This window comes from Dermacentor variabilis, chromosome 3 (assembly GCF_050947875.1).
Source record: "Dermacentor variabilis isolate Ectoservices chromosome 3, ASM5094787v1, whole genome shotgun sequence".
Classification (NCBI taxonomy): domain Eukaryota; kingdom Metazoa; phylum Arthropoda; class Arachnida; order Ixodida; family Ixodidae; genus Dermacentor; species Dermacentor variabilis.
Window position 1 is genome coordinate 66,408,168 of NC_134570.1, and position 26,290 is coordinate 66,434,457.

Below are 26,290 nucleotides of genomic sequence, written 5' to 3' on the forward strand. Positions count from 1 at the left end.
AAAGGTTGATGAGCTGATTAGACAAGAACGGAGGATAAGCATCGATGAACTGGCAGAGCGTGTGAACATCAGTCGCGGTTTGGTTCGCACCATAATTCAAGAACATCTCGCTTATCGGCTCTTGTGTGCGCAATAGATGCCCAAGTTTTGAACCACCGCCGGAAGACGGAGAGGTTCGGCGCGGCCTTGACTCATCTGATCCAGTATCACAACGAGGGTGACGGCTTCTTGTCTGCATTCGTGACCAGGGACGAATCATGGCGCCACTACTACGAGCCTGAAACACGACGACAAAGCTTACATTGAAAGCATTCAAATTCATCACTCTCAAAGAATGCAAAGGCCGTCATTACCGCCGGAAAGGTGTTGTTGACTTCTTTTTCGATCGTCAGGGGCCATTAGTGACCGGATTAGCTAAACCTGGAGAGACAATCAACCGTTTGCGATATTGTGAAACGCCGGATCAGCTGCGTGTCATTATCAGGAACAAACGTAGTGGAAAATTGGCGAAATGGTGTCATCTTGCTTCACGACAATGCCCGTTCCCACTTCGCTGGTGTGCTTAACACAAAACTGGCAAAGTTCAAGTGGGAAACGCTGCAACATTCGCCATACAGCCCAGACCTATCGCCTTGCGACACCCATATTTTGAGGCATTCGGAAAAAAAAAAAAAAAAAAAAAGCAGCTCACGAGAACCAGATCCGTCTCGGACGATGACGTGAAAGAGTCACATACTTTTCGAAGCAGCAACTCAAAGAGTTTTATGAGACGGGAATAGCGCGACTGTTAGTCAGTGGTACAAATGTCTAAATCCTCATGGGGACTACTTTTAAATAAAGTACCCCGTTTGTCATGTATTCGCATTGGCTCACTTTCATTAGACTCGCCCTCGTATATTTTGCAGAACTCCTGATTTTTATATGTGCTCAATGTTGCGACTATAACTTCGGCGCAATTACTCGTAATATACGACCGGTGACAGCTGCTCCTGCTCAATACATTGGAACGAAGGACAGCGTCATTGAGATTTTTTCTTGGCCGTCGCATTTATACAAAAATGTAGACACGGTTCTTGAATGACAAAGTTTCATTAAAATGTTTGTCGTGAACTTGTTCATTTCACGACCTTTACGCTTTTCATATCAGCGGCATGCACTGCTTTGCTGGTTTTGAACTGATATAGTTCTAAAGGTCGTGTGATATTTTCTTTCCTTATTAAATATACAAAAACATGGAAGCATTGACATCAGTTATTTCGGGTACAATTTTTGGGACAAACGATTATATTTTTTCATGAAGAAATACACATTTCACTTGTCTTCACAGTGTGTAGCGTTCAAGAATTCATTCGCAGCATCTTTGGCAATGGCAACGCAGTTATTATTCATGTATTTGATCCGTCGACAAATTCTGTAACGAGGTGACCGAGTTTCCCACGCCCTGATAGCCACCAGCTACTGTTCCTCCGCGAGACTGCAAATAGTTGGTACTTCAAACCTTCCCTGTTATCTGAATAAGGCGGTAACCACACACACGCACACGCACACGCACACGCACACGCACACGCACACGCACACGCACACGCACACGCACACGCACACGCACACACACACACAAAATTATAAGCGCGCAATTTTGGACGTTTCCATCCGTCTATTATAGCGGAACGGTGGAAACCTAATGGTTTATTGAGCTGAAATAAAACGCTTGCTTCGCTGCAGCTATTTATTGTCAACTTTCACTTCAGCTGGCAGGGATGTTTCATGAGTAAAACGGGCTCAGCAGTGAAATTAACTGTACCGCGGGCTTTTGAAGAGCGAAATGCTCAGACTCCATACGCTTCGTCCATGTCTGTAGCACACCTCATCGCTTCCGCCGATGAAAAAACTAAAGAACAGCAGGCGCTCCGGAGGTATCAAGTACGAGGGCATTTTGATATGGTCGCACGACGACGATTTTGTTTGCGTCTGTGATTGGCTGGCGGAGTAAAAACGCCGCGCGGTCCGTGTGCCTTGATTGCCAACTGCTGTTTTTTGAAGTTGTATCCTACTATAAAATTGTTCTATCTGCCACGGACAACCTTTAAAAAAAAATTGATAGTGTTCGCTGAAACACCCTGTATTTAGCCAAAACAAATAAAGCAAGGAAAAAAAAAGGTGTACATAAATGCAGAAGTGAACAAATCGTCGTCTGTACACGGCGCCGTGAAACTATGCGCGCTGTCAGCGACTCTCTCGCTAATTGATGCGCCTGTGCTGCACATTACAGCGCACATCCTGCTCTCAAGTTATACCAGGCCTGTTCCGAAGGTGACTGGGCAGACTTCGAAAGTAGCCGGCTCAACCAAGCTGCGCGAACAAATCCCCTTCGTGTATGCGGACGCGTCGTGGTGCTTAATGAGTCCTCCCGCTGCCAAATAGCTAGCCGGGAAGCTAGGGGAAACGGGAATGTTTTTATTAAAGCGAGAACACCTCTAAGCAGGCAACCAGTCGAAGAGCTCATCAACTTATATAAGAAAGAAAGAAAGAAAGAAAGAAAGAAAGAAAGAAAGAAAGAAAGAAAGGTATCTAGAAGAGGAGCACAGTCGGTTTTCGATGCGGTGGATAGCCCTCGTCGTTTCAGCGTCTACACGCACGCTGTGGCTGCGCCTCCGATAAAGACCGAGTAGGAGGTGTACGCATTTCCCCTAATAGCTCGGTGTTTCGGATCAGTACAGCCCATCGTCGGTTAGGTCTACAGCTTCGCCACGGAACCGGCTTTCTTGTTTCCCTATGGTCTCCCCCCCCCCACCTTCTTCCCCTCCACTCCCGCTGATGAACGCACTCGCTCCACTTATAAGGTTCCACTTGGTGACTCTTTTCTTTAACCCAGCTGGCTTCGTGAACTCTCTGGCCCTGATGCTTTGTCCCTTGCCACATTTCTCTCCAGTTCTTCCTTTTTCTTTCTTTCTTTCTTCCTTTGTGTTCTCTTTCTTCATTTATCTCTTTATTATTATTTTTCCTGCGTATTTTTTTCCTTCTCTATTCTCTCCCGAATCTACGGCGGTGATCTGCCCGGAATCGTCTGTTGCTCTGGGCTTCCTCTTTGCTGTCTATTCGTGCTCTTTATTTATTTTTTTCCCCTTCATTTCTTGTCTGTCTCTTTAGATGCCTTGGCTTGGCCTCTGGCTTTGAGCGCCGAACGGGGGGCCGTTAATCCTTGCCCCCGCTTATATAGTAGAGCTGGGAGGATATTGGGCGCGTGGAGGCGAACTTTGTTTTTGCTTTTTATTGTTTTCTTCTGTATGAAACGAAGAAGCTGCGACGGCGCCGGTTGTCCAGTTCACGCTTTTTTTTTTCTTTTCTTTCCCCGGTTCGCTCACCCGAAACGCGCCGGCGCGGAAGGAAGGAAGCACCGTGACCGCGCGTACGCGGTTCAGGTGCACTACTATAAGCTTGATTGCCTTTGTTCTTTTTTAATGCGTTAGGCTAAGGAGCGTCAAAGCAACAACGAAAGTACACATAAATGACGCACATACTGGAATTGATATTAACTGATGCTGCGCAGTGTAAGTTCTAGTCAGCGCAGATCAGATAGTGCACCCTCGATTCTTGATGCGGTGCTCTTAAAGCTGCGTGTGAATTATTGATGTGCAACTGTGTCATGTGTTACACACACACACACACACACACACACACACACACACACACACACATATATATATATATATCCGCCTGGTTACGCCCACTGCAGGGCAAAGGCCTCTCCCATACTTCTCCAACTACCCCGGTCATGTACTAATTGTGGCCATGTCGTCCCTGCAAACTTCTTAATCTCATCCGCCCACCTAACTTTCTGCCGCCCCCTGCTACGCTTCCCTTCCCTTGGAATCCAGTCCGTAACCCTTAATGACCCTCGGTTATCTTCCCTCCTCATTGCATGTCCTGCCCATGCCCATTTCTTTTTCTTGATTTCAACTAAGATGTCATTAACTTGCGTTTGTTCCCGCACCTAATCTGCTCTGTTCTTATCCCTTAACGTTGCACCCATCATTCTTCTTTCCATAGCTCGTTGCGTCGTCCTCAATTTGAGTAGAACCCTTTTCGTAAGCCTCCAGGTTTCTGCCCCGTAGGTGAGTACTGGTAAGACACAGCTGTTATACACTTTTCTCTTGAGGGTAATGGCAACCTGCTGTCCATGATCTCAGAATGCCTGCCAAACGCACCCCAGCCCATTCTTATTCTTCTGATTATTTCCGCCTCATGATCTGGATCCGAGGTCACTACCTGCCCTAAGTAGATGTATTCCTTTACCGCTTCCAGTGCCTCGCTACCTATTCTAAATTTCTGTTCTCTTCCGAGACTGTTAAACATTACTTTAGTTTTCTGCAAATTAATTTTTAGACCCACTCTTCTGCTTTGCCTCTCCAGGTCAGTGAGCATGCATTGCAATTGGTCCCCTGAGTTACTAAACAAGGCAATATCATCAGCGAATCGCAAGTTACTAAGGTATTCTCCATTAACTCTTATCCCCAATTCTTCCCAATCCAGGTCTCTGAATACCTCCTGTAAACACGCTGTGAATAGCAATGGAGAGATCGTATCTCCCTGGCTGACGTCTTTCTTTATTGGGATTTTGTTGCTTTCTTTATGGAGGACTACGGTGCCTGTGGAGCCGCTATAGACATCTTTCAGTATTTTTACATACGGCTCGTCTACACCCTGATTCCGTAATGCCTCCATGACTGCTGAGCTTTCGACAGAATCAAACGCTTTCTCGTAATCAATGAAAGCTATATATATAAGGGTTGGTTATATTCCGCACATTTCTCTACCACCTGATTGATAGTGTGAATATGGTCTATTGTTGAGTAGCCTTTACGGAATCCTGCCTAGTCCTTTGCTTGACAGAAGTCTAAGGTGTCCCTGATTCTATTTGCGATTACCTTAGTAAATACTTTGTAGGCTAGGGACAGTAAGCTGATCGGTCTATAATATTTCAAGTCTTTGGTGTCCCCTTTCTTATGGATTGGGATTATGTTAGCGTTCTTCCAAGATTCCGGTGCGCTCGAGGTCATGAGGCATTGCGTATACAGGGTGGCCAGTTTCTCTAGAACAATCTGCCCACCATCTTATATATATATATATATATATATATATATATATATATATATATATATATATATATATATATATATATATATATATATATATGACGCTGACGCATTTCTCTCCCACTTATCGTTAAATCACCACTGATCTTTTTATTTATTTGTATTTATTTATTGCGCATACCTGTATCGCTCGTAATACATTATTAAACGAGTGGTTTATAGTGACAACCTAAAAACTACAAAGAGAAATTCTGAAATCATAATCTCGTTATGAGTTTGAGGTACGCGCCCTAGTGGAGGAACTCCATGGATTAATTTTGACCACTTGGGTTTCTTCAACGTGCACCTAAGTGCACGAGTGTTGTTTTTTTTTTTTTTTGCATTTCGGCCCCCACCGAACTGCGGCCGCCACAACCGGGGTCGAACCTGCGACCTCTAGCTCAGCAGCGCAACGCCACAGCCACAAGCAACCGCGGCGTATTAACATAAAATTGGTGCACTGTTGAAATAGGCGTGCCAGCAACAGGGAAAAGGAAGTCGCCTCTTATAAACGTGACAAATATTCGTAGATCAGAAAAAACAAACAAGCACTCACAAAAGAAAATATCAGTTGCGTGGCGTTCACTTGGCAGCTTATTTCAGTCTTTGATTGTATTAGGAAATAAAGTATTTATAAACCTTAACGCGTGGAAGTAAATAATAAGAGTTGCGTGCGAACAGCTTGAGGAGCCCCGATGCATGGATAACTTACGTACTGCGCAGTATGGTGTAAAGCTTATCGCCTGCGTGTGAAATTCTATGGCGCAACGCTTCCTCGGGCGGTTCATACGTTACGCCATTACTTCCTCTCTGCTTATCTCTTGCTTCCCCCGCAATCGTGCAACGCGTCGTCCTTATCTCGACATTTCCACCGAGATATCTCACTCACCTGGCGCGGCTGTGCGTACGCGTGTAGACTATACGTAATCGATCTCTTATCGGCGATTGGACACGGGCGCTGTTGCAGATTTTTGAATAAGAACCAGTGTTGAAGTGTATCTAAATCTACACATGTCAAAGCGTATTGAATGAGGAGGCGCCGAAATTAGACACTTTAGTGGAGCGTTGACGAGGTGCTCGAATCAAAATATTTCTAACTTCGCGCTGTAGGGGCTCGCGCTCAGAAATTGTTGTTTGTTTGTTGGAAGCTTTATTTCTTTCCTTCTTTCTTGTAGGTTTGCTGTATTTTGTACTTCGGCATCTCTTCGTGAAGCATTTTCACGCTATGCGCCCCGCAATACTATTCAGTCGCTGGCAGGAACTGTAAAAAAAGAAAAGAAAAGAAACGTTATTGTGTTTGTTTTATATATAGAATGGCTCCTTTGGACAGCTTTAAATGGGAGTTGTGGAGCTATATTCGTTTGGGTCATAGCGTCTTCGTGTAGCACATTTGATTTAAATGATTTTTTTTTTTTCGCAGAGAGAAAGAGAAATGAAGGATAGGGGAGGAAAGGGGCACAGAAAGCAGAATGACAGCCGCTTCGCTGCAGCGGCGCCACCATCGCCGCCGCAGGCTGGCGCTGTGCGGGCGCTTGTTGTCGCGTGACCGTTTCGTCCGCGGGCCCGTCAAATTGTGAGCATGCGTTATGACGTTGCTGAGGGAGGCCGCGAGAACTTATGGGGAACGGAGACGGACGCTTGGGCACGCGTGCTTGCAATGGAGCCGATCGGCCTTCGCGTACGACGTGACAGTCGTAGTGCCCGTCGTATGCCTTTAGCTGTCGAGAGTGTGTTGCCTTTTAAGGCGCCCGTTCTCAAGTTACCATTTCGCATACGTTAGAGCTCTCGGCGTGCTCGCCGGAGGTCGCTTCGTCCTGGCGTCCTATCGTATGCGCCGTAGCACCTGGGCCACTCCGCGAACTGTTTGTTCCCCCTAATCTTCGAGGTGATAGAAGTAACCCGCGCATTCGAGCGTCGGTGAAGGTCGAACGAAGTGACCTCTCGAACAATGTGTTTTAGCCGCGTCCTTTAAGCGTTGTTATCAGAACGCGTCGGTTACTTCCCGTGCCAGTTTCCTGTTTTCAATTTCGAGTTGTTGCATTTACTTTATTTGTATCGATCGCTTCGGCCGTCATCGAAGATACGATTATCTTGATTGATATTGTAGCACCTCAAGTCCGTAGTGGACCCTGTTGTGAATAAAAGCAGATAGAGAGGGAGGGAGAGACGAGCATCGTTGTCGTGCGCTTTGTGAACACAGGGCGCAACGTTTACCTACGATAATTTACTCCGTGTTTACTTCCTCTATCCTTCGCTCTGAGATAGGTTAACATAAGGAACAATCCCGCCACGTCGTCGTTGCGGAGACTGTCACGATAAGAATGAACCGGTGTCATACATGCGCAATAGGGTGCTGTTAATACTGATGCGATCCGCCCCTTTATCGAGTCCATTGTCCCCGGCGCATACACTGCACACGTTACCGTCTGTGCGTACTCTGTCCTCGCGGCCTTTCTGAAAGGGCTGCGTGCAACGCTCCCGAAAAAGCTTGTTGGGCGGCACACGTATCATCATCACTATGTGCGCGGTGATTTTGTGCGCTCCGTGCGTTGAACCACAAGCAAGCACGACGAAGGTGTTCTAAACCACGGCAAAGACGCAACAGCATGGCTAGCTATAGTGGCAGCCCTGCGCAGGCTATAGTAACCCCGAAGTGACGTCATGGCCTCCGAGAACGTAGCGCACGCCGCCTGATCTCTGAGGCTGCAGTGACGCCACGCATCATGTTCGGCAAGCTGAGCAGGCTTGACAACACCATGCCACGTCAACATCTGCTTCACAACATCGCTGCCCTGCGGAGCCCTGCTGCTATTAGGCGCCACAGTATCGCGTCACGGGTAAAGTCGTTAATATTCGAGTCGTGGGTTAACTATCATCTTGGTTGTATTTTGAAGTTTCCGCGACGAATAACTGGAGCACGCGTGCGTCAGTAATCTTAAATCCGCTTGTTATTAACATTTTCACGTGGAAAATTTCTGGAGCAAGATTGATGGAGAGGCCCCTTTAAGGCGATGGCGTGCGTCTTGACGGTTATCTCAGAGAGGTACTTGACGTATGAAGGAACGCGCGAGAAAGTCTTCCTCTGCAGTTTCAAATGTCATACACGACCTTTCACGAGGTACTCATGGCACTATACGTGTCGCAGAGCTGCGTACTGGGACCTTTAAGGAGGAGGGGGATACAACGTTTATTGTATCCACAGGAACTAGAGCCGCAGTCTGGGTCTCTTTGGTGGGCCCAGGACTCCTAACGCAAGACGTTCTTGATGTGCTTCGCAATAAAGCGGCCACCATATTGAGACACCCCACTCCTCCCAGCTTCCGAGACTCTCGTTCGGTGGTAGTAAATTAGCCCTTCTGTGAAAGTAACGGTGGCGAGGCACTCCCGCGGCGGGTGTTTATTCGAGGGATATACCCTTCAGCGTCTACGCGTTGGAGAGTGCGGATGGGACCTTCAAAGATTTCCGAGTTCTTCAGTTGACTGTGAAGCGTCCCGACCCCAGGCATGTTCCCTGGAGCTCCGCAACGAGTCCTCCGTCTCAGATACTGGTTGGCTTCATAACTTTCTGACCAAACTCTATCACGTGTGCTATAAGGCGTCAGGACCGTAAAAAAACTGGGAGAGGAGTGGCCGCTGTGGGATGGCAGTGGCATCTTGGACGTAAGTCGGTGCTTTTATTCTGCCTGTTCTCGCACGCAGCATCGTTTCTTCCATAAATGCGTCGCTCGCGGAGCATCTTCAAGGCTCTTCGACAAACACTGTACAAAGGTGCCACGTCTGCGAGAGCAGTGATATCTCGACCGGGTGAGGTGGGCCTTCGCCGCAGGAATCGGGAAACGACGACGAAGCCGGGCATAGCGAGGATGTCAAAAAAGTAGAAGAGATTGCACTCACTTCATTGGTACATGGATGGGGCTCTCATCGGAGTCTCGAGCTGTCTTTTTAACACGGGGCCCAACACCGCCTCAAATAACCCCTGACGATCCTGTGGTCGTCGCCGTATTCTCCCGGAGCCTATGGAAGCAGTAGTGCTATCGCCGACCATCCTTTTGTGTCAGCTTGTGGAGATGGGGGCCGCCTTCTTGCCCTTTGGTTTCAGCTTCTATCCTTTTGTGTCAGCTCGGGGAACAGCGTGCCGTCGATTCGGAGAAGAGGCGAAGAGGGGAAGCCTGTTTGATTGCTTCTCACACCCACGGCCGGTCTCTAGGGGAGCGCGCGCACCCCCTCGAGACCGGCCGTGTCACACCTCACAGGTCGATCATGGCAGCAGTGACAGCGATCGACGACAGTTTACGACGGCACCGGCGTTCTACCTTTCCTCTCGTCTATATTTTTTGCTCTGCCTCCGCGCTCTCGTTTATCTATATTTTGCTTGCGCCCTGGAACATGTCTTTGTTTAAATTCCAGCTAGCCGAACTTGCCACCGTGAATGCGACGACGGTTTATTCGGTGGGCTTGTTGCAAGCGAAGTCGGAGAGAGAGAGAGAGAGAGAGAGAGAGAGAGAGAGAGAGAGAGAGAGAGAGAGAGAGAGAGAGATGTGACGAAGAAAGAAAGACAGGGAGGTTTTTAACCAAGGGCGTCCCTGCTGGCTATCCTGCACCTGGGAAAGGGTAAAAATAGTTAAGAAGAGGGAAGATATGCAAAATAATAAAGCGCCAGTTTGTGCGAACACGCCGAGAAATGTTCGCTGACAGTCACAAGCGTTCGTAGCTGTCCAGTCGCCTTCAATAAACAAGGAGCCGGAGAGGTATTGGATGTTGCTTATGAGGCGTCGTGTCGACACATTTCCGGCGTGGGGTGGGCCGGCGTTGACGCATCTATTCTGCGCTTCGTGGTGATTGGGCTTGAGGGGTAGTATTGAAAATGCTCTTTGACAGGCCGCACCAAGTGACATAAGCTCAGATGCGCCGCCCAAAAGTTGCACGGCGGATTTGTCGAAAACGAAGCAACATACTTGAGACGAGCAAGCGCGCCAACAAGCAAGCAAGCAAATAAATAAATAAATAAATAAATAAATAAATAAATAAATAAATAAGTAAATAAAATTAAAGGTAAAGTAAACGAGCTGGTGCCATTATTTCGCTGCTCAATTTCTGTTTTCCTGTTTCTCTCCGGAATGTACCTACGTCTGCGATACAAGCAAAGAACGTGCTTTAAGACAGATAGTTTGCGCATTTCATTGACGCCTTTCGTCTCCGCGTCATGTCATTGACGCTATTCATTGACGTACCTCCTCGCTTCGGAATAAACCCGCTCGTTGCTTCTGTGCTGCGTTGGCGCACATGCATTCCACGCCAGAAAGGCGCCGAAACTAAGAACAAGTCTTAAAAAACAAAAGTTACGGCGCTGAGCAGACGAGGACGAAGTGAGACAAACGACATATGCCCGTGGATGTCGTCTGTGTCTAGCTTCGTCCTCGTCGGCTTAACGCCTTAACCTTTGTTCTTAAGTCGTGAACCAACTAGATCAGCGACAATTTTTTTTTAAGAACAAGTGTTTTCTCGATCTGCTCCGACCATGTTTTATTGTTTAGTCGTCGGTTACATCTCAGCGTTTCTCTCTCTCTCTCTCTCTTTGTCTATCTGTCTGTTTGTGCGCGCGCGCAGTTGTTTATATGTTTTTAACCCTCTAATACTCAAACATAATTACACACCAGGAAAAATTAGATAAACTTATTCACATTTAACTTTTGGGCATGGAGAGTACATTTGCATAAAAAAATTATGAAGATGTAACGCACGTGTTGGAATTTAAGTGAAACGAATATTTTGTAAAGCGGGTAAATAAATGCTTTACAACTAAGCGCAATGCGTACACTTTTGTTTACTTTCACCCCATATGCGCAACGAGTAATCTCGTGGAATGTTTTTTTTTTTTTATACACCACAACTTCATTGTCGTGCGATTTATATACTTATGCATTGCAACGTTCGCAAGCTATGCTGAAACGCACTCCACTTCAGGTAGATGCACAAGTGCGATACTTATATATACGCAACGATGTCGCAAAAACGAAGACGAGCTATGATGCTTGTTGAGGGAAGAATGGTGATGACAGGTGTATGCACTGCAAATGCGAAAGAAAAAAGAAAAAGCTATTAGTGCAATGGCACTTTGGGAACGCACAGGTTACTAAGAAGTACGCTTAAACATGTAAAAGATAGAGAAAAAAAAATCAGTACATTAAGCTACCAAACTCAGCGCACAGCGTATATATGATACGTTGGGCACTGCAGGGTTAAGCTAATTCGCCCTCTGTCACCTCCTGTGACCCCTTGAAGTGCTTCCTTCACGCTCATCTGCTTGTGGAGGTTCTTCTTTCTCTCATATTTGCATAGCCCCCCCCCCTCCCCTTTGTTAGAATTGCTAGTCGGACGCCCTCATCGCTAACATTTCTCTTTCTCTCTCGTCAGCTTGCTTCACTTTTCCGTATTGGCAAGCCCGCCTCAGGTGCAGCACACGTTGCTAAACTGGCAAAGCTCGCGAGCCACCTCCGTTCCAACGCACGACACGATAACAGGCCGCGATCCAGTGCAAGGCTCGTTGATGTACGTGCGCGGACATTTTTTCTTTTAGTCCTTCCTGTCGTAAATTAGCGTTTTCTTCTTCTTCTTGTAATGTATGTATTGCGTGCAAATTTGCTTCTCTTCCCGTTGGGAAACTGCAGGCTCATTTGGCAGCCCTGCAATAGGACCGCACCGCATACTTCAGTCGTGTTGCCAGGGGGTCGACAGTGTATGCGCGAGTACCGGTGCCCTGCGGGATGCTTCTAGTGCATATCGCCGATCCACATCTCTGGCACGCAGCGCATCTTGTAGTGCGCTGCGGGCGCTGCTCATCGCATTGGAAATCTATGCAGACAAGTCTTCGCAGTCTCGCTTCCCGTACGATCGTTCTACGCGTTGCTCGCTTGCTTGTGCACATACGTAGCTTTAGCGTGCGTCTGTGCGCGTGTGTCTATGCGTGTAGTATGTGCTTGCGTGCGCGCGCAAAAAATAAAAAAATAAAAACGCCCTCTCATGTGTCGCGGCACATTTCTTGATGCGGCGGTACCACCCGGCTTGTGAACACTGACTTCGACTCGCCCAGACGGCTCAGTGGCTACGTGAGAGAGAAGTGGTTCTTGAAGGGATAAGGAAAGGTTGGCGCTATTTTCTGCAGCCCCTGCGGGAGCACGGCTCAGCGTCAACAGGGGTGGGGGGATAGTGGGAGCAAATGAGATAGGAGAGTAGGGGGTCAAAGTGTCGCCATGGCAGCGGCTGAGCAGTCCGGCAGGAAGGGCCCAGTGGGTCTGGTAGCACTGGTAATCTGGTGAAAGGCCAGGGGGCGGTGATCCAGCATGAGCCAGATGGTTGGGGCAGGTCGAGTAGCCTAGAGTGGTTTGGATAGCCGTGGAGGCTATCCGTCTTTGCAGAAAATCCTAGAGTCTCGCCTAGTGCCCCGACGAGTCGAGGTACTCGACGACACTTAGGAGGGCTGGTAGCTCATTGCGACCAGGGAAGAGGATATCTTCCTGCCGTGCAGAAGGAAGCCCCAGGCGTCGCAACTCCTGCAGGAGGCGGCCACGATGCTGCAGGTAAGCAGGGCAGGCCAGCAGGAGGTGCTCCAGGGTTCGGGCTCCCCACAGGAGGCGCAGGCTGGAGAGGCGATGTTGCCGTGCCGGTGGCGGCGAGCACCCGCCCAACAGCAGCCAATCTTCAGTCGCAGAAGGAGGGAGGTCTCCCTGCGTGCGAGGCCGCGCTGTGGAAGTAGTCGCGGAGGGCGGCCCAAGGATATCCGCTTCTCCGGATGGCAGGCCAGCAGATGGCGACGAAGCCTGTGGCTTGTGAAATCATTGGCTGTCACTGCCAGGCTAAGCGGGACCACGCAGTAGTGGGCACGCTTTGCCAGTCATCAGCTTCCTCGTTGCCCGTTATCCCTACGTGGGCTGGAAGCCAGCACAGGGACACTGAGCAGCCCGCCTCCTGGTACCGTTGTCAGATGGGAAGAGGACTTGGCAACCAGAGGCGCCGCGTCCCAGAGCTTTCATGTACTCATCAACCCAGCATCATTCGATACATTGACCCCGGTACTCCCCCACAACCCGGGCTGACTGGGTGGGGGGACTTGGTTCGGGCCAACGGTCCTTCCCGGACAAGAGGGCTGTTGTGGTGCAGCCCAACTGAGGGACTGCACTCTCCTGGAGCGCCATCAGCCTTGTCGAGAGCAGGGCGACCCCAAGGCTGACCCTTTCTGGCCTCTGCAGGCTGAGAAGTGCCGCCTTGGAGTCGCTTCGCCGAGGAGTTTGTACGGAAGACCCTTAAACTTCGTAAAGTAGCGACACTCCTCCTCCGCCTTCACTCCTTTTCGTTTCTTCTCTCCTTCACACTCCCTCCTCGACCGTGGCGCCGCCTACACCGCTCGAGCGTAGCAACGGCTCCAACATGCGCTCCTCGCCACTCCGTAGACGCTTCTCGAGCAAAAATGGCGGTGAAGCACGGCGCGAGGGCCCACATGATGTTATTTGGCCAATAGCGACGCGGCGTCCTCCAGAGCGTGCGAGGAGGAGGCGGCATTCTTCAAAGCGGGCCGCTACATTACGAAGTTTAAGGGACTTTGTATATACGAGGTCGCAGCATGGAGGAAGGAAATAATAGGAGGGAGCATACCGGGCAGCGGGATTGAAGTCATACCTGTCGGCCCAACACGTGATCGCACGTCAAAGTGCGTGGTTGGTTTGAGAGTTCCCGCTCTGTAGGCAGGAGCCACGACAGGGCAGCTGAACAACCGCGCACCGAATAAAAAAAAACTACTGTCATAGCTTCTGGGAACCAAAATTTTCCGCAAATATCGATTCTTGTTCCGTGATCTCGACGCGAGAGGCCACGTGTTGGGCCACGACTTTAGAAAATGTACGGGCTTCACGGAACGCTCGCTTGCCAAAGCTGGCTGCTTGACGTAACGCTCCCTCCCATCTTTTTACTTCCTCCGTGGGTTGCAGGTCGCGATAGCCGGCAGCGCCGGCCGTATTCCGATGGAGGAGGAAAGCGAAAACCCGAGCTTTGGGCGCACGTTATAAAAGGAACCCCGGGTTGTCAAAATTTGTCCGCAGTGCACCCACAGTGGCGTCTCTTTTAGATAGCTTCTGCGTTGCTTGCGGACGGTAAACTAAGTCAGTTTATCGAGATTGATTTCAAGGTTGTCGCATCGACTGTGCCTTAGAAATCTCGCTTGACCCTATGGGCGCGCGAGATTGTGCGGGACCCTGAGTACTGGTTTGAAGCTTGACAAAGCGGGACTCAAGTCTGTGGCAGGGACGCTAAAGTACGATGCACGACGTTAATGTGTGCGTGCGTGCGTGCGTGCGTGCGTGCGTGCGTGCGTGCGTGCGTGCGTGCGTGCGTGCGTGCGTGCGTGTGTGCGTGTGTGTCGCGAAACAAATGAAGAGTGACGGTGAAGAGAGACGCGCTATATGGTCGAGGGCTCCGGGTTCGATTGATTCGACACCCGATCAGAGTGGCCTGATTTCGGTTTGGGCGGCATGCCAAGACACTCGTGTACTTATGGTGTCGGATGCACATTATGAGAACGTCACGTAGTCGACAGTAAGCGGGACTTCTCTGCCGTGGCGGCTAAACTGAAGAGCTTTTGGGCGCCACCACTAAATGTATGCTACAGTTAATTTTTTTGCAGAACATTCAAGCTGCATCGTGCCGCAACACACACGTGCGATGCGTGCACGCAACTACGCTCTATGTTTACAGGTGCGACGTAAAGGTGTTGTTACGTCTGAGCACCACCAAGGGTGTTAATTGAACGTTTGCCACGTGTCAAACCACCGCACCTCCTAACCAGACGCCAGCGTGGTGTGGGCAACGACTAAGAGCGTCCACCCCACCATTACCTGGAAACCGGAGGAAGGGATCAACGGGAGGGAACCACGACAACGAATGGACACGCGCAGTCAATTAGACGAGTCAAATCACCACCCGTCCCTCGGCACTCATCCAGCCGTCAATACAGCGTGTAAATCGGCTGTTGCAGGATTCCACGAAAGGCCCTCAGCCAACACCTCCTATAGGAGGTGTTGCCTCAGCCCGCCTTTCACCTTGCGGTCAGAGCGGACAACGGGGTGGGCAACGACGAACGAACCAGGTGTCGCCGGAGGATTAGTTTCTTCCACAGATTTCAAACCAGTTTCTTCAAGGCGCAGTCACTGCGGTTTATGGATAGCATGGGCGTGGTTTCGCAGCGCAGTCGATGATGGTGCTTTGCTGCTGGACGGTCTTCAGGTTCCTTAGTCGACTCGCCTAGGGAAGACGGGGGGATTAAAAGCAGATACTTGCTTGAATATGTGTGTACAAAGGGGCTCCTAGATTGCCGATAGTCATCGGCCTCCCATGCGTCTCTGCCTCGCTAGCTGGCCATTGCCCTTGGATGATGCTGACGTATGCTGCCTGGCCCCTGCTATCCTTTTCCCCCTCCATCCCCTCATCTTTCATCCCCCGCCCCCATTCCCATACGCTGCGCCGTGTTCCCATATGGGAACACGGTCTCCCTCTCTCCCCCTCCCCCCTGATGCTGAGTCGTGCTCCCTCACGGGTAGCAGAAAATAGCATCATATATATATATATATATATATATATATATATATATATATATATATATATATATATATATATATCGCAGTCACGATAGGCAAAGCGAAAACGTGCCTGTACGGCGCTGTTATGCACTTTGCAGTTGCATGTGTCTAATTAGCTGCAATTGCATGTCTAAAGGACGGACGTGCGACGTGTATGTAACTGTACGCTCTATGTGCTACATGCTGGTAAACGTTTAGTTGCTTGCGCGTGTGCTGTTTGCAGTGGCGTGTCTGACACAGCGCGAAAGTGCGGCGCGCACGCAACTGCGCTCCATATGGGCACGTGATTGCATGTTGCGTGTGTGCTTATCGGTCGAGCACCCGCGGTATAGTACTGCGGGAGTGGTACCGCGCGGTCAAGGTAAAAGCGAAGCAGTGACGTATCGATCGATGTGCCGCTATTGTGCGCGATTTCGACTCCGTCATAGGTTCCTGACATTCGCCCTATAGCTTGGGACGTATCGAGGGCACCTTTTGATATCTCGATCCACGGCGGTCGTACGGCAGGGCTTTAGTAAACGTGCTGTTTATCGCGTAGACTGATAAAAAAACAAGAGTCTATAGAGAGCTCATCAGGTGCTACTTGTAGATGTCCTTGCGCAATTCTGGTTGTTTGCTTGCCCTGCTGGAATATGCAAGAGTCGCCGAGAAGTCTTTCTTTTCCCCTTCTGTCAATTGCGGTCGCGTAGGCTTTCCACGTGGTTGTCCGCCGGAAGCGTGCAGAGTTTGAGCAACGAACAATGTAATTAAAAGGTTCCGCACCAGTGAATTTTTCAGCTCCGTAACAGACCTATCTTTAGGCATTCGAACCATATGTACCATGATCTGAGCATTCCGTATTCCAATGATATAGTTAACCCGGCCAATCGCGAACGTTTAATCGATTAATCCGTCGCCTCGGTTTCTATGTGCCACACCTGACGCACAACGCCTTGTATTACAACGCCTTGTATTACGGACACAGCTGTTTGAAATGGGCTTTTCTGTGAAATAAGCGCTGCACGCTTATCCGTAGCGGTTACCCGTATATACCACATCCCATTTTAAATTAAGTTACCGCTATATGCCACATCTCGTGTTAAATTAAAATAAGTTAATCTAATTAAATTAAACTGTTTGGTTTTACGTGCGAAAACCCACGATTCGATCACGAAACACGCCGTGGCGGGGAACCTCGGGAACGATTTCGACCCCCCGGGGTTCTTCAACGTGCACCTAAAATCTAAAGACACGGGCGTTGTTTCTGCTTTTCGCCCCCTCATCATGACCGCCGTGATCGAACCTGCGACCGCGAGCTCCGCAGAACCAACGCCACAACCACCAAGCTACCACTGCGGGTGCCACATCTCATATCAGTGCCACTTAGCGGAAATGCAAAAGGGCAGATTAAAAAAAAAGGCACAGGAGGGAGATAAATGTCGAGAACCGTCAGACGGCGACCCTTCCAGGGTTTACTCGAACGTATACATGAGCTTTCGGCCAACGAGGTTCTCGAGCTATGCGCCTGCGCTATAGCTATTCTCCTGCATAATCGTGTGTGTGTGTGTGTCTGCGTGCGTACATGTGTGTTTGTGTGCACGCTCGACTTGTAAGGCTGGCGTGCGCGGAACCGATTAACCGCAAGACCAGCATGCAGTATTGAGTCAATTTTAGAGAAGCTGCGGAGCAGAATAATACCTCGGTAGCGCATACTCCTGATACTTAAGTGTGGCGTAAGCTAAAAGACTCTCTAACATCCTTGTGCTCAACGTACTAAATCTGTGGCCTTTCTTGGTGGTATTTAGTGTCCCTCTTATAGTGGAATTTCTTTCTATTTTTTTATACATATACAGCTAAGAAGCTAGCAGAGCTTTCACAGTGTCTCATAATCGCCATCATTTGATTTCCTTTGCAGACCGGGTGATCCTCCTGTGGTGCCTCAAGAACTTGGCTCAGAAAGAGCACAAGTGAGTTTGTGCCAACCAGTCTTATTGCGTGGTTTTTTTTTTTCAGGAGTCATTAGGTAGCCACTACCACAAATAGACTAGAACGCACGAAAAAAAAAAAGAACACACACACACACACACACACACACACACACACACACACACACACACACACACACACACACGGAGCAGCAGCGCTGTGCACGCCGTTGCACATTTTCCAGCAACAGCCGTTGCTCGTGCTCTTTCGCTCATTCATCGCGAAGGGGCCACAAACTGTCTCGAAACGCGGAAGTAGCGTCGAAATGTTCGAGAGGGGCTTCGAACTTTCGAGCCGCTCGTTGGCGCCGTCTTTAGTTAGCTTCAGCCTGTCAACCTCCGACTTGACGGCAGCGGTGGTGGCGAATCGAAGGTCACCGTACTCATTGAGGAATCGAACTGACGCGCCCGGATGATCGTTCCGGCGAAATAAGGAAGCGCAGGCGCGGAAAATCGCGCGCGCGCGCCGGTCTGTCGCCTCCAATGGTCTTCGCGTCCTTTCTTTCTTTTTTTTTTTTCTTTGCGCTTTTAATTCGCAGCAGGGCTCAGCGTGCGGCGGCATTCGGGAAGAGCGCCCCCGCATATCTGCAGGCGTGCCGCACCAGTCTTGCTTCGCTTATTTGATGCCCCGTCAACGACCGCTGGATTGCGGTATGTCAATGCGCAGATTAGCTATATGTTCGCCTGCGTAGGTGCGGGCAGAATTAATAAAGAGTGCGTGGCTTTCTGGGTTGACCTTTTATTTCCGGAGGGGGGGGGGGGGAGGGTTAAGGACACTGTCATTTTTCTGTCAGTCCTAACTGAGTCAAGTTCACTTCAGAGGTCGTCTCCGCCGTCGTCATCGCGACTTCTCATTCCTTTACCCCCCCCCCCCCCCCCCCTCAAGCCACACACACACATTTTCCCATGCTAGATCAGCATGTTAGAGGACGTTGACTCCGTCATCCCTTATCATATATCAGACTTCGAGTAGAATGCCAAACCTATCGTCATATGTTCTCTCCGGTTATAATTAACCCCGGAAAGCGCGAAGACTGGCTGGGTCTGTTTAGGTGGTTACTGCGGAATGCGAGTTGTCGGTAGCAAACGTGAATACATAAATTCGGTAAAATACGCTTGTCAACTGATCTCGCGCCGTTAATTATTGAATTAATTTCAGCTAGGTACAAGGATTGTGTTTATGCATCCATCATACGAAAGCAGCTGTTGTAAACGAACTTCATCGTATTTGTCCTGAGGAGCAGTGTCAGAAAACTTTTCGGGGTGGAGGGTGGGGGGCGGGGACGAGGCTAGCACTTGACCGGGGACGGGGGAGGTGGATACTGGGACTGCTGATAACATGTAGCAGCTAGGGGGCAACGACCAAGCAGTTCGTTTTGCTTGCTTGTTGCAGTACTTTAGATCAGCTTGATTGGCTTGGTTTGGTTGATTGCCTTCCAGTTCCAATTTTGAGTACGGTACCCTTAGCTGCGTATGTGTAGAGAGAATAAGAAGGTTCGCAAAGGAGAGGACGCTTTCTTAGGTTCATTGATCAGCTTTAGTTCGCGTTTCGCCATGTCAGGAACTCTCAAAAGTATAAGTTTAACTGGAGTTCGAGATGGAGATGTAAGCAACGCGCTTGATCACTATTCGATACTTTCTCACTGATGGGCAGTCATTAAAAAAGAAAATCTGCACCAATGTCTACTTGATCTCACTTCGCAAAAAAAAAAAAAAAGAAAGAAAGCTAGCCGTTACCCTAAGCGCGTACTTACACACCAGATATCAAGAAGTTAATATGGCGAAGCTATTGCGAGAAATAGCGCGAACAAGGAGGCGGACGGAAGTAGGACACGACCCATACGCTTCTTCCGACGCATGTCCTTCAAACGAAAAAAAGGCGCTGACTAGCGGGACAAGGACACGTTCGCTCTGTTTTCGTTTCAAGTTTCACATGCCGACTGGCCCAACGGCAAACTCTCTCGAAGTACGTGTCCTTCAGTTTTTCCGTCCGTGGGTTTACTGTACTTGCGCTATTCTTTGCAATATGTCGTACCAGCATCGCCGAACATTTTATTTATGCGTTTTTCAAGCTGGCCCTAAATTAGCGAGTGTTATCGGTCCTGCGTGGGAAAAATCCGGGATTGCGTTGTGCCGGTGAATGTGTTTTCTTGGCTCTCTGGGGTGGTTGCTTGGGCTAGTTGGTAATTCATGATAAAAACGACGTACAGCACGAAGGACAAGGACTGCGAGAGATGACATACGCCGCGCAGTGTATGTTGGCTATCGCGGTCCTTGACCTTCGCGCTGTACGTCTTTTTTTTTTTTTCTTGGCTCCTTGGAGCGCCCTTCTATGGCGTATACGCAAGTCGCACGCGCGTCAGAACTCTGCAAAACGCCCCTAACTGATGTCCACCCCTTTAGTAAAGCCATTGCAAGTCCTGTCGCGTGCTCTATAAATAATCTTCACGTGCCTGCTTTGCGCGCTCGATCGTCGACTGTGTTTGTTCTCTTTCTCCCTCATACGAGGCGTACGTGCGTATACGCTGCAGTGTTTTCGTCTCGTCCGAGCACTTCCCGGTACACAAGTCCCGGGCAGTTATCGGTTCCACGATTGAATAGACGCCCGCATCTCTGCAGGCCAAAAATAGTTCGTGGCGCGCTGGAGTGCAACCTGCGCGAATCGTTTCTGGCAATTTCAAAACTTCTGAGGCTTACTACGCGCTTGGGCAACTTATGTGGCGTCGCTGTGAACATGCACAGTTGTATGCAAACGCTTGAGATCGCGTGTGTCCGTTTCACTTCTTTCTTTTTTTCTTTCTGGCTTTCGTTGTTTGCTTGCGTGGCTCCCTGACTGTACTCTCGATTGCTGTTATGGAAGTTGTTCACATTCTTCTTTTTTTTTTTTTTTACCTTGCTTGCAGACTGCTATATCGCGTTCTCAGTCTTTGAGTGGCCGACGTATACTCTGCACGAAATACGCGCGTTATGCGGGTAACATACAGGGTGTCCCAACTAACGTTAGCCAATCTGTTGAACCTCATTAATTTTCAGTCATGAATCACGAGGAACTCGTCAAGGACTCGCGAGGGTCCTCGTTCGTATTTTCTCTGGGAAATTTGTATTTTACGAGATTCGGGATCGTGCATGTGTCTTTGTTTTCTTGGCCTGTGGTACTTGCACCGCTAGCGTGCACGTTAATCGTGCCTGATAGAGGACGGTGTAGCCGGCACCGCCTGGAGACTCCAACATGTTATTGAGCACAGCTTATAAGAGAACAACGACGACAGCAGAGGAATACGCAATTAAAGAAGGGCTCAAAAAAACAAAAAACAAACGAACTCAGCGAACGACGACAAAGCGGACTTCATGGCTGTTTGAAGCGATTTATTTCGTACTTTAAAAGAATCGGCGCTGCCGTTTGATCCATCTGCGAGCCAGTGACTAAGCGCTCTTGCACCTGCAAATGAAATCCAGTCCGAGTTCCTTGAAGCGCGAATTAGCGTATCGTTTTCACCCCGGCACCCCTCCCTGCACCTCCTTCTCCTTCTCATTTCGTTTTTAGCATTGTTATTCCAAGAACCGATATCAGATACGCTCCAATCTCTATTGACCGTGGAACCGCTCCGAGGAACCAAAAAGAGGCAATAAAATTGTGAAGAAAGGGCGAATGAATTCTTCTTTCATAAAAAGGAAAGGTGGTGTATATGTTTGTGGGGGGAGGGCGAGGGTATTCTCAGTGTGGCGTATCGCTAATCGCTTTTGCGCCTAAACGCACGTGCGCCGCTCTCTCTCTCTCTCTCTCTCTCTCTCTCTCTCTCTCTCTCTCTCTCTCTCTCTCTCTCTCTCTCTCTCAGTATTTGGTTTCTTCGGCAGGAGAAAACACGGGCGCGTAGTCGAAGCGGTCAGCCGGCTTTCGTGACCGCAGTGTTTGCCAGTCTTTGCGGCTTGTGAGAGGAAATCTCGAACGCCGTCTTTGCATACCAACGAGGTGCCGACGGATTTGTCTGTCGTCACACCCTTCGGCGCTGCCTCGCCTGTGCACCGCGCTCTGTGCGTGCACAGAATGAGCGAGGGCGCTTGCTTTGTTTGTTTGTTTGCTTCTTTCTCTGCCATTGCCGCGGATCTTACTTGGAACGCCTGAAAGTCCGCTGATTCAGCAACGCACGAAGTATACGCCCTCGACATCGGTGTTTATTGTTGCACGTTTCCTTCTCACATATATGCCACGAGCTCCGATTCCCTATGCGCGTCCGGAACAACCGCTGCAGTTGAGAGAACTGGGATAATCCGATTAGCAATTAGCTTTTGTGACTTTCTTTTTCTTTATCCCGAATAGCTGTGATTGGAACACGCTCGATTCCTAGAGACTAAAAACGGAGCGACGGAAGCGTTTCGTTTTTGTTGCGCGGTTTTCGCAGTAGCGAGGCGTTCGCAGAATTCTTAATGCTCGTGCGGACGCGTCTGAGCGCCACCTTTATTTACATTGTATGTTTTTGAAGGCACGCCGGCTCTAACTAAAGTTCGCTGCTGGCCCGGATAAGACATGTTACGCGCCGTGTGTTGTGATAGCCCGTGGGTCAACGCATAACCCTGACAGAGATACAACCAGACATAACCTGGGGGCACCTTCTCGCACATAGAAGTAAATTGTGGAAGGCTGTCAAATATGCATAAATAATATGTATCTAATCCCGCCTCCGCGACCTTTCACGAATCGTCACAGTCCCGCCGCAGCTTTGGCACGCGCAATGTGCTCGGGCGCGGGAAAAGTCGAGTATGCCGCGGGCTGTGAAAAGTCTACGTCCGAAGCCGTGGTCAGCCATTGGTACGTCGTAAATTATTAAACTGTGGGATTTAACGTCCCCCAGGCAACGCAGTGAGATGAAGGGGTGCCGATAAGGCTGCCGTACAATAAGTTTGCAACATCGGCACAGTTTCACTGACAAAGAAAGAAAAAGAAAAGCATACGCTTACAGTGCGCGGTGGCTATATCGGCTTTGGTAAATTTGCTGCTCGGCCTACAGGCGCGACTTGACCGCATCAGTGTAGTGCGCTGGTATTTTAACTCTTGCATTTGTCCCATTGTGTCTCTTCCTTGACGAACCATGCAGCGACCTGTCTTGAGAGAAACCTGGAAGGTGGTCTGAGGGAATTGCCTCGTCTTCTGCGCGAACATATGTATATGACACCAAGCACATCATCATCATCAGCCTGGTTACGCCCGCTGCATGGCAAAGGCCTCTCCCATACTTCTCCAACAACCCCGTTCATGTACTAATTGTGGCCATGTTGCCCCTGCAAACTTCTTAATCTCATCCGCCCACCTAACTTTCTGCCGCCCCCTGCTACGCTTCCCTTCCCTTGGAATCCAGCCCGTAACCCTTAATGACCATCGGTTATCTTCCCTCCTCATTACATGTCCTGCCCATGCCCCATTTCTTTTTCTTTATTTCAACTAAGGTGTCATTAACTCGCGTTTGTTCCCTCACCCAATTTGCTCTTTTCTTATCCCTTAACGTCCCCGCAGGGGCGTCTGCGCAAGCAGGCGTTTGGTGTGTTGCGACACCACGTACCCGAGCACACGAGGGTTGGACCCTCCCGCGTGTAGCCGTGCGCGGCTTAGCCGTGTCCGGGGAAAGGAGGATCCTGGGGGTTGAGCCGATGCCGGGTGTTTGGACCTTTAAGGCCCCCCGGCGGAGGCAAGACACCCCTTTGGCCTCTGCTTCACGTAGACGGCACCCCCGGACTGACCCACCCGGGGGAAATCGGTAGTTGCCTTTTCCTGTCTCTCTCTCTCCCTATTACCTTCGTCTTTCCCTTACTTTCCGCCTTTCCTGTCTCCTTCTCATTTCTTTATTACTTCCGACCTTCCTGGCAGCAAGGGTTAACCTTGTGTGAGTAGCCAACCTTGGTTATGTCATATTGGGTTATAGTGGCAACGTACAGCTGGCGTTTGCAGGCCCTGTTTTTCAGGCCCTGCAGCGTCCCCTTGTTGGACTCCATGGTGGGTGGCTGGCGTTGCTGCCGAAAACTACACGTCCACACATGGCTACTTCCTTCCCTTCACTACCTGATCGCCCTCAGAAAAGAGGGCGCACCGATGAAGTCTTTCAATTTTTTGGCCGCCAAAAAGAATCGTTCCCGCGTTTCCATGTTATCCATTCTGCAAAACCAGATAAACCAGTCAGAACTATCTCACCCTTCCTTGTTTCGAAGTCATTGACTGAAGCCTTTGGTCCTGGATATAAGGCGTCGAGGATGGCAAGCGGGGATCTCCTCTTGGAGCTCCGCGATCAAAAACAATATGAAAAATTGTCTACACTAGTGTCATTTGGGGAAACCCAGATAATTATAACCCCGCACCGCACGATGAACACCACCCGTGGTGTTGTCTCTGACGATGACTTGATGGAGCTCACTGAGGCTGAACTCTTGGAGGGCTTCAGTGACCAGAATGTTATAAATGTTCAACGAATTAAGATGAGGCGAGATGGAAAAGAGATCAAGACGAAACACCTGATACTCACTTTCGGCTCAAGTGTCCTTCCCGAGTCCATCGAGGCTGGTTATATCAAACTTCGTGTTCGACCATACGTTCCCAATCCTCTCAGATGCTTTAAGTGCCAACGTTTCGGCCACAGTTCACAGAACTGTCGAGGCCGGCTGACTTGTGCCAAGTGCAGTGACAAGGAACATTCCTCCGAAACGTGCCAGAACACCCCACATTGTGTCAACTGTGATGGCGAGCATGCCGCATACTCGCGCGCCTGCCCGTCCTGGAAAAGAGAAAAAGAAATTGTGACCATAAAAGTAAAAGAAAATATCACTTTCAAAGAGGCACGTAGGCGGGTATCGTACCTGCCCAGGAAAACCTTTGCCGATGTGGCGCGTCAGGGGGCAGCGTCACAACGGCCTCCGGCGGCTGTCCGACCCACAAGCAGTGAGTCGGCAGTCACGCCATCTGCCCCCGCGGCGGTTGCAGCTAGCGCTGCTCCGTCAACCGAGGAGAAGGGACCATCCACCCCGAAGGTGGGTGCAGCCGAGGCTGCCCCAACCTCCGAGGCCCCTTCCAGCGCTGGCAACGGCCAGCGCAGCCAAATCCCTCAGGGAGTCCCATCGACCTCCGGGCTGGTGGGCGCAGGGGTCTTGCCCTCCAAGGCGGGACTCCCTCTGAAAACCTCTCGCTCGCAAGAGCTCTTGTCCGGCGTCTCACACGAGGCAATGGACACTACACCTGTCCCCAAGGCGCACCAAACGCCTAAGGAGCGTCGAGAATCGCTTGAACGCTTCAAAAAGAACAAAACACCCATTACAGGGCCTCGAAAGGGCTCTGTAATCTAAGGCATCTTTCCGTTTCCGTACACACAGCACTAATTTACATTAAATATGGATACACAAATCATACAATGGAACGTCAGAGGTCTCGTTAGAAACCTTGATGATTTGCAAGAACTCATCCACACACATAATCCAAAAGTGCTGTGTTTACAGGAAACACACTTAAAATCAAAATACACAAACTTTCTTCGACAATATGTTACTTTTCGGAAAGATCGCGATGATGCTGTCGCATCATCGGGCGGTGTCGCAATTATAATTCAAAAAAGCGTAGCGTGTCAACGTTTACAGCTACGAACGGCCCTTGAGGCAGTGGCGGTTCGAGCTGTTTTCCTTAATAAACTCGTCACCATTTGCTCGCTTTACGTACCCCCACACTACAAATTAAACAAACATGAATTTCAGTCATTTATAGACGAATTGCCAGAACCTTATGTTGTTCTTGGCGATTTCAATGCGCACAGCTGCCTGTGGGGCGACTCTCGTACAGATGCGCGAGGTCGTCTTGTTGAGCAGGTCCTTTTTTCTTCCGGAGCGTGCCTTCTCAATAAGAAAGAACCCACATATTACTCTCTTGCAAATCGATCCTTTTCGTCAATAGATCTTACTATAGTCTCCGCGTCTGTACTGCCTGAACTTGAATGGGAAGTTACCGACAACCCTTACGGTAGCGACCACTTCCCTATACTGCTAAGATCACATAAAGAAAACAAATATCCACCACACGCTCCTAGGTGGAAGATTGAGACAGCTGATTGGGAGAAATTTCGATCTCTAACTAGTATCCCATGGGCTGACCTGTCTTCGTTAGGAATTGACGCTGCAGTCGAGGTTTTTACAGCATTCATAATCGATGTCGCATTTAAATGCATATCAGAAGTAAAAGGCTTGGCCTGCAAACGGCGTGTCCCATGGTGGAACGACGATTGTAGGATCGCTCGTAAAAAACAGAACAGGGCGTGGGGGTTGCTACGCGCTTCTCCCACTGCAGAGAATCTAGTCAACTTTAAAAAAGTAAAATCCGAAGGTAGGCGAACCCGCCGACAGGCCAGACGAGAAAGTTGGCAGAAGTTTCTATCGAGTATTAACTCGTACAGAGATGAGGCGAAAGCCTGGAATAGGGTCAATAGGATAAGAGGGCGACAAGCGCATGCACTCCCTTTGGTAAACACAGAAGGCGATACCCTACAAGATCAGGCGGACTCACTTGGGGAGCACTTTGAGAGCGTGTCAAGTGCCAACCATTACT

General features: G+C 49.5%; 1 protein-coding gene across 1 annotated transcript in view; it reads left to right on the forward strand.

The window, feature by feature from the left end:
- LOC142575782 (transducin beta-like protein 2) overlaps positions 1-26,290 on the forward strand; it is a 295,737-nt gene that overhangs the window by 50,544 nt on the left and 218,903 nt on the right. The window contains exon 3 of the mRNA XM_075685420.1: positions 17,652-17,703. Coding sequence (XP_075541535.1) covers positions 17,652-17,703 — 52 coding nt within the window. The remainder of the gene's footprint in view (positions 1-17,651; positions 17,704-26,290) is intronic.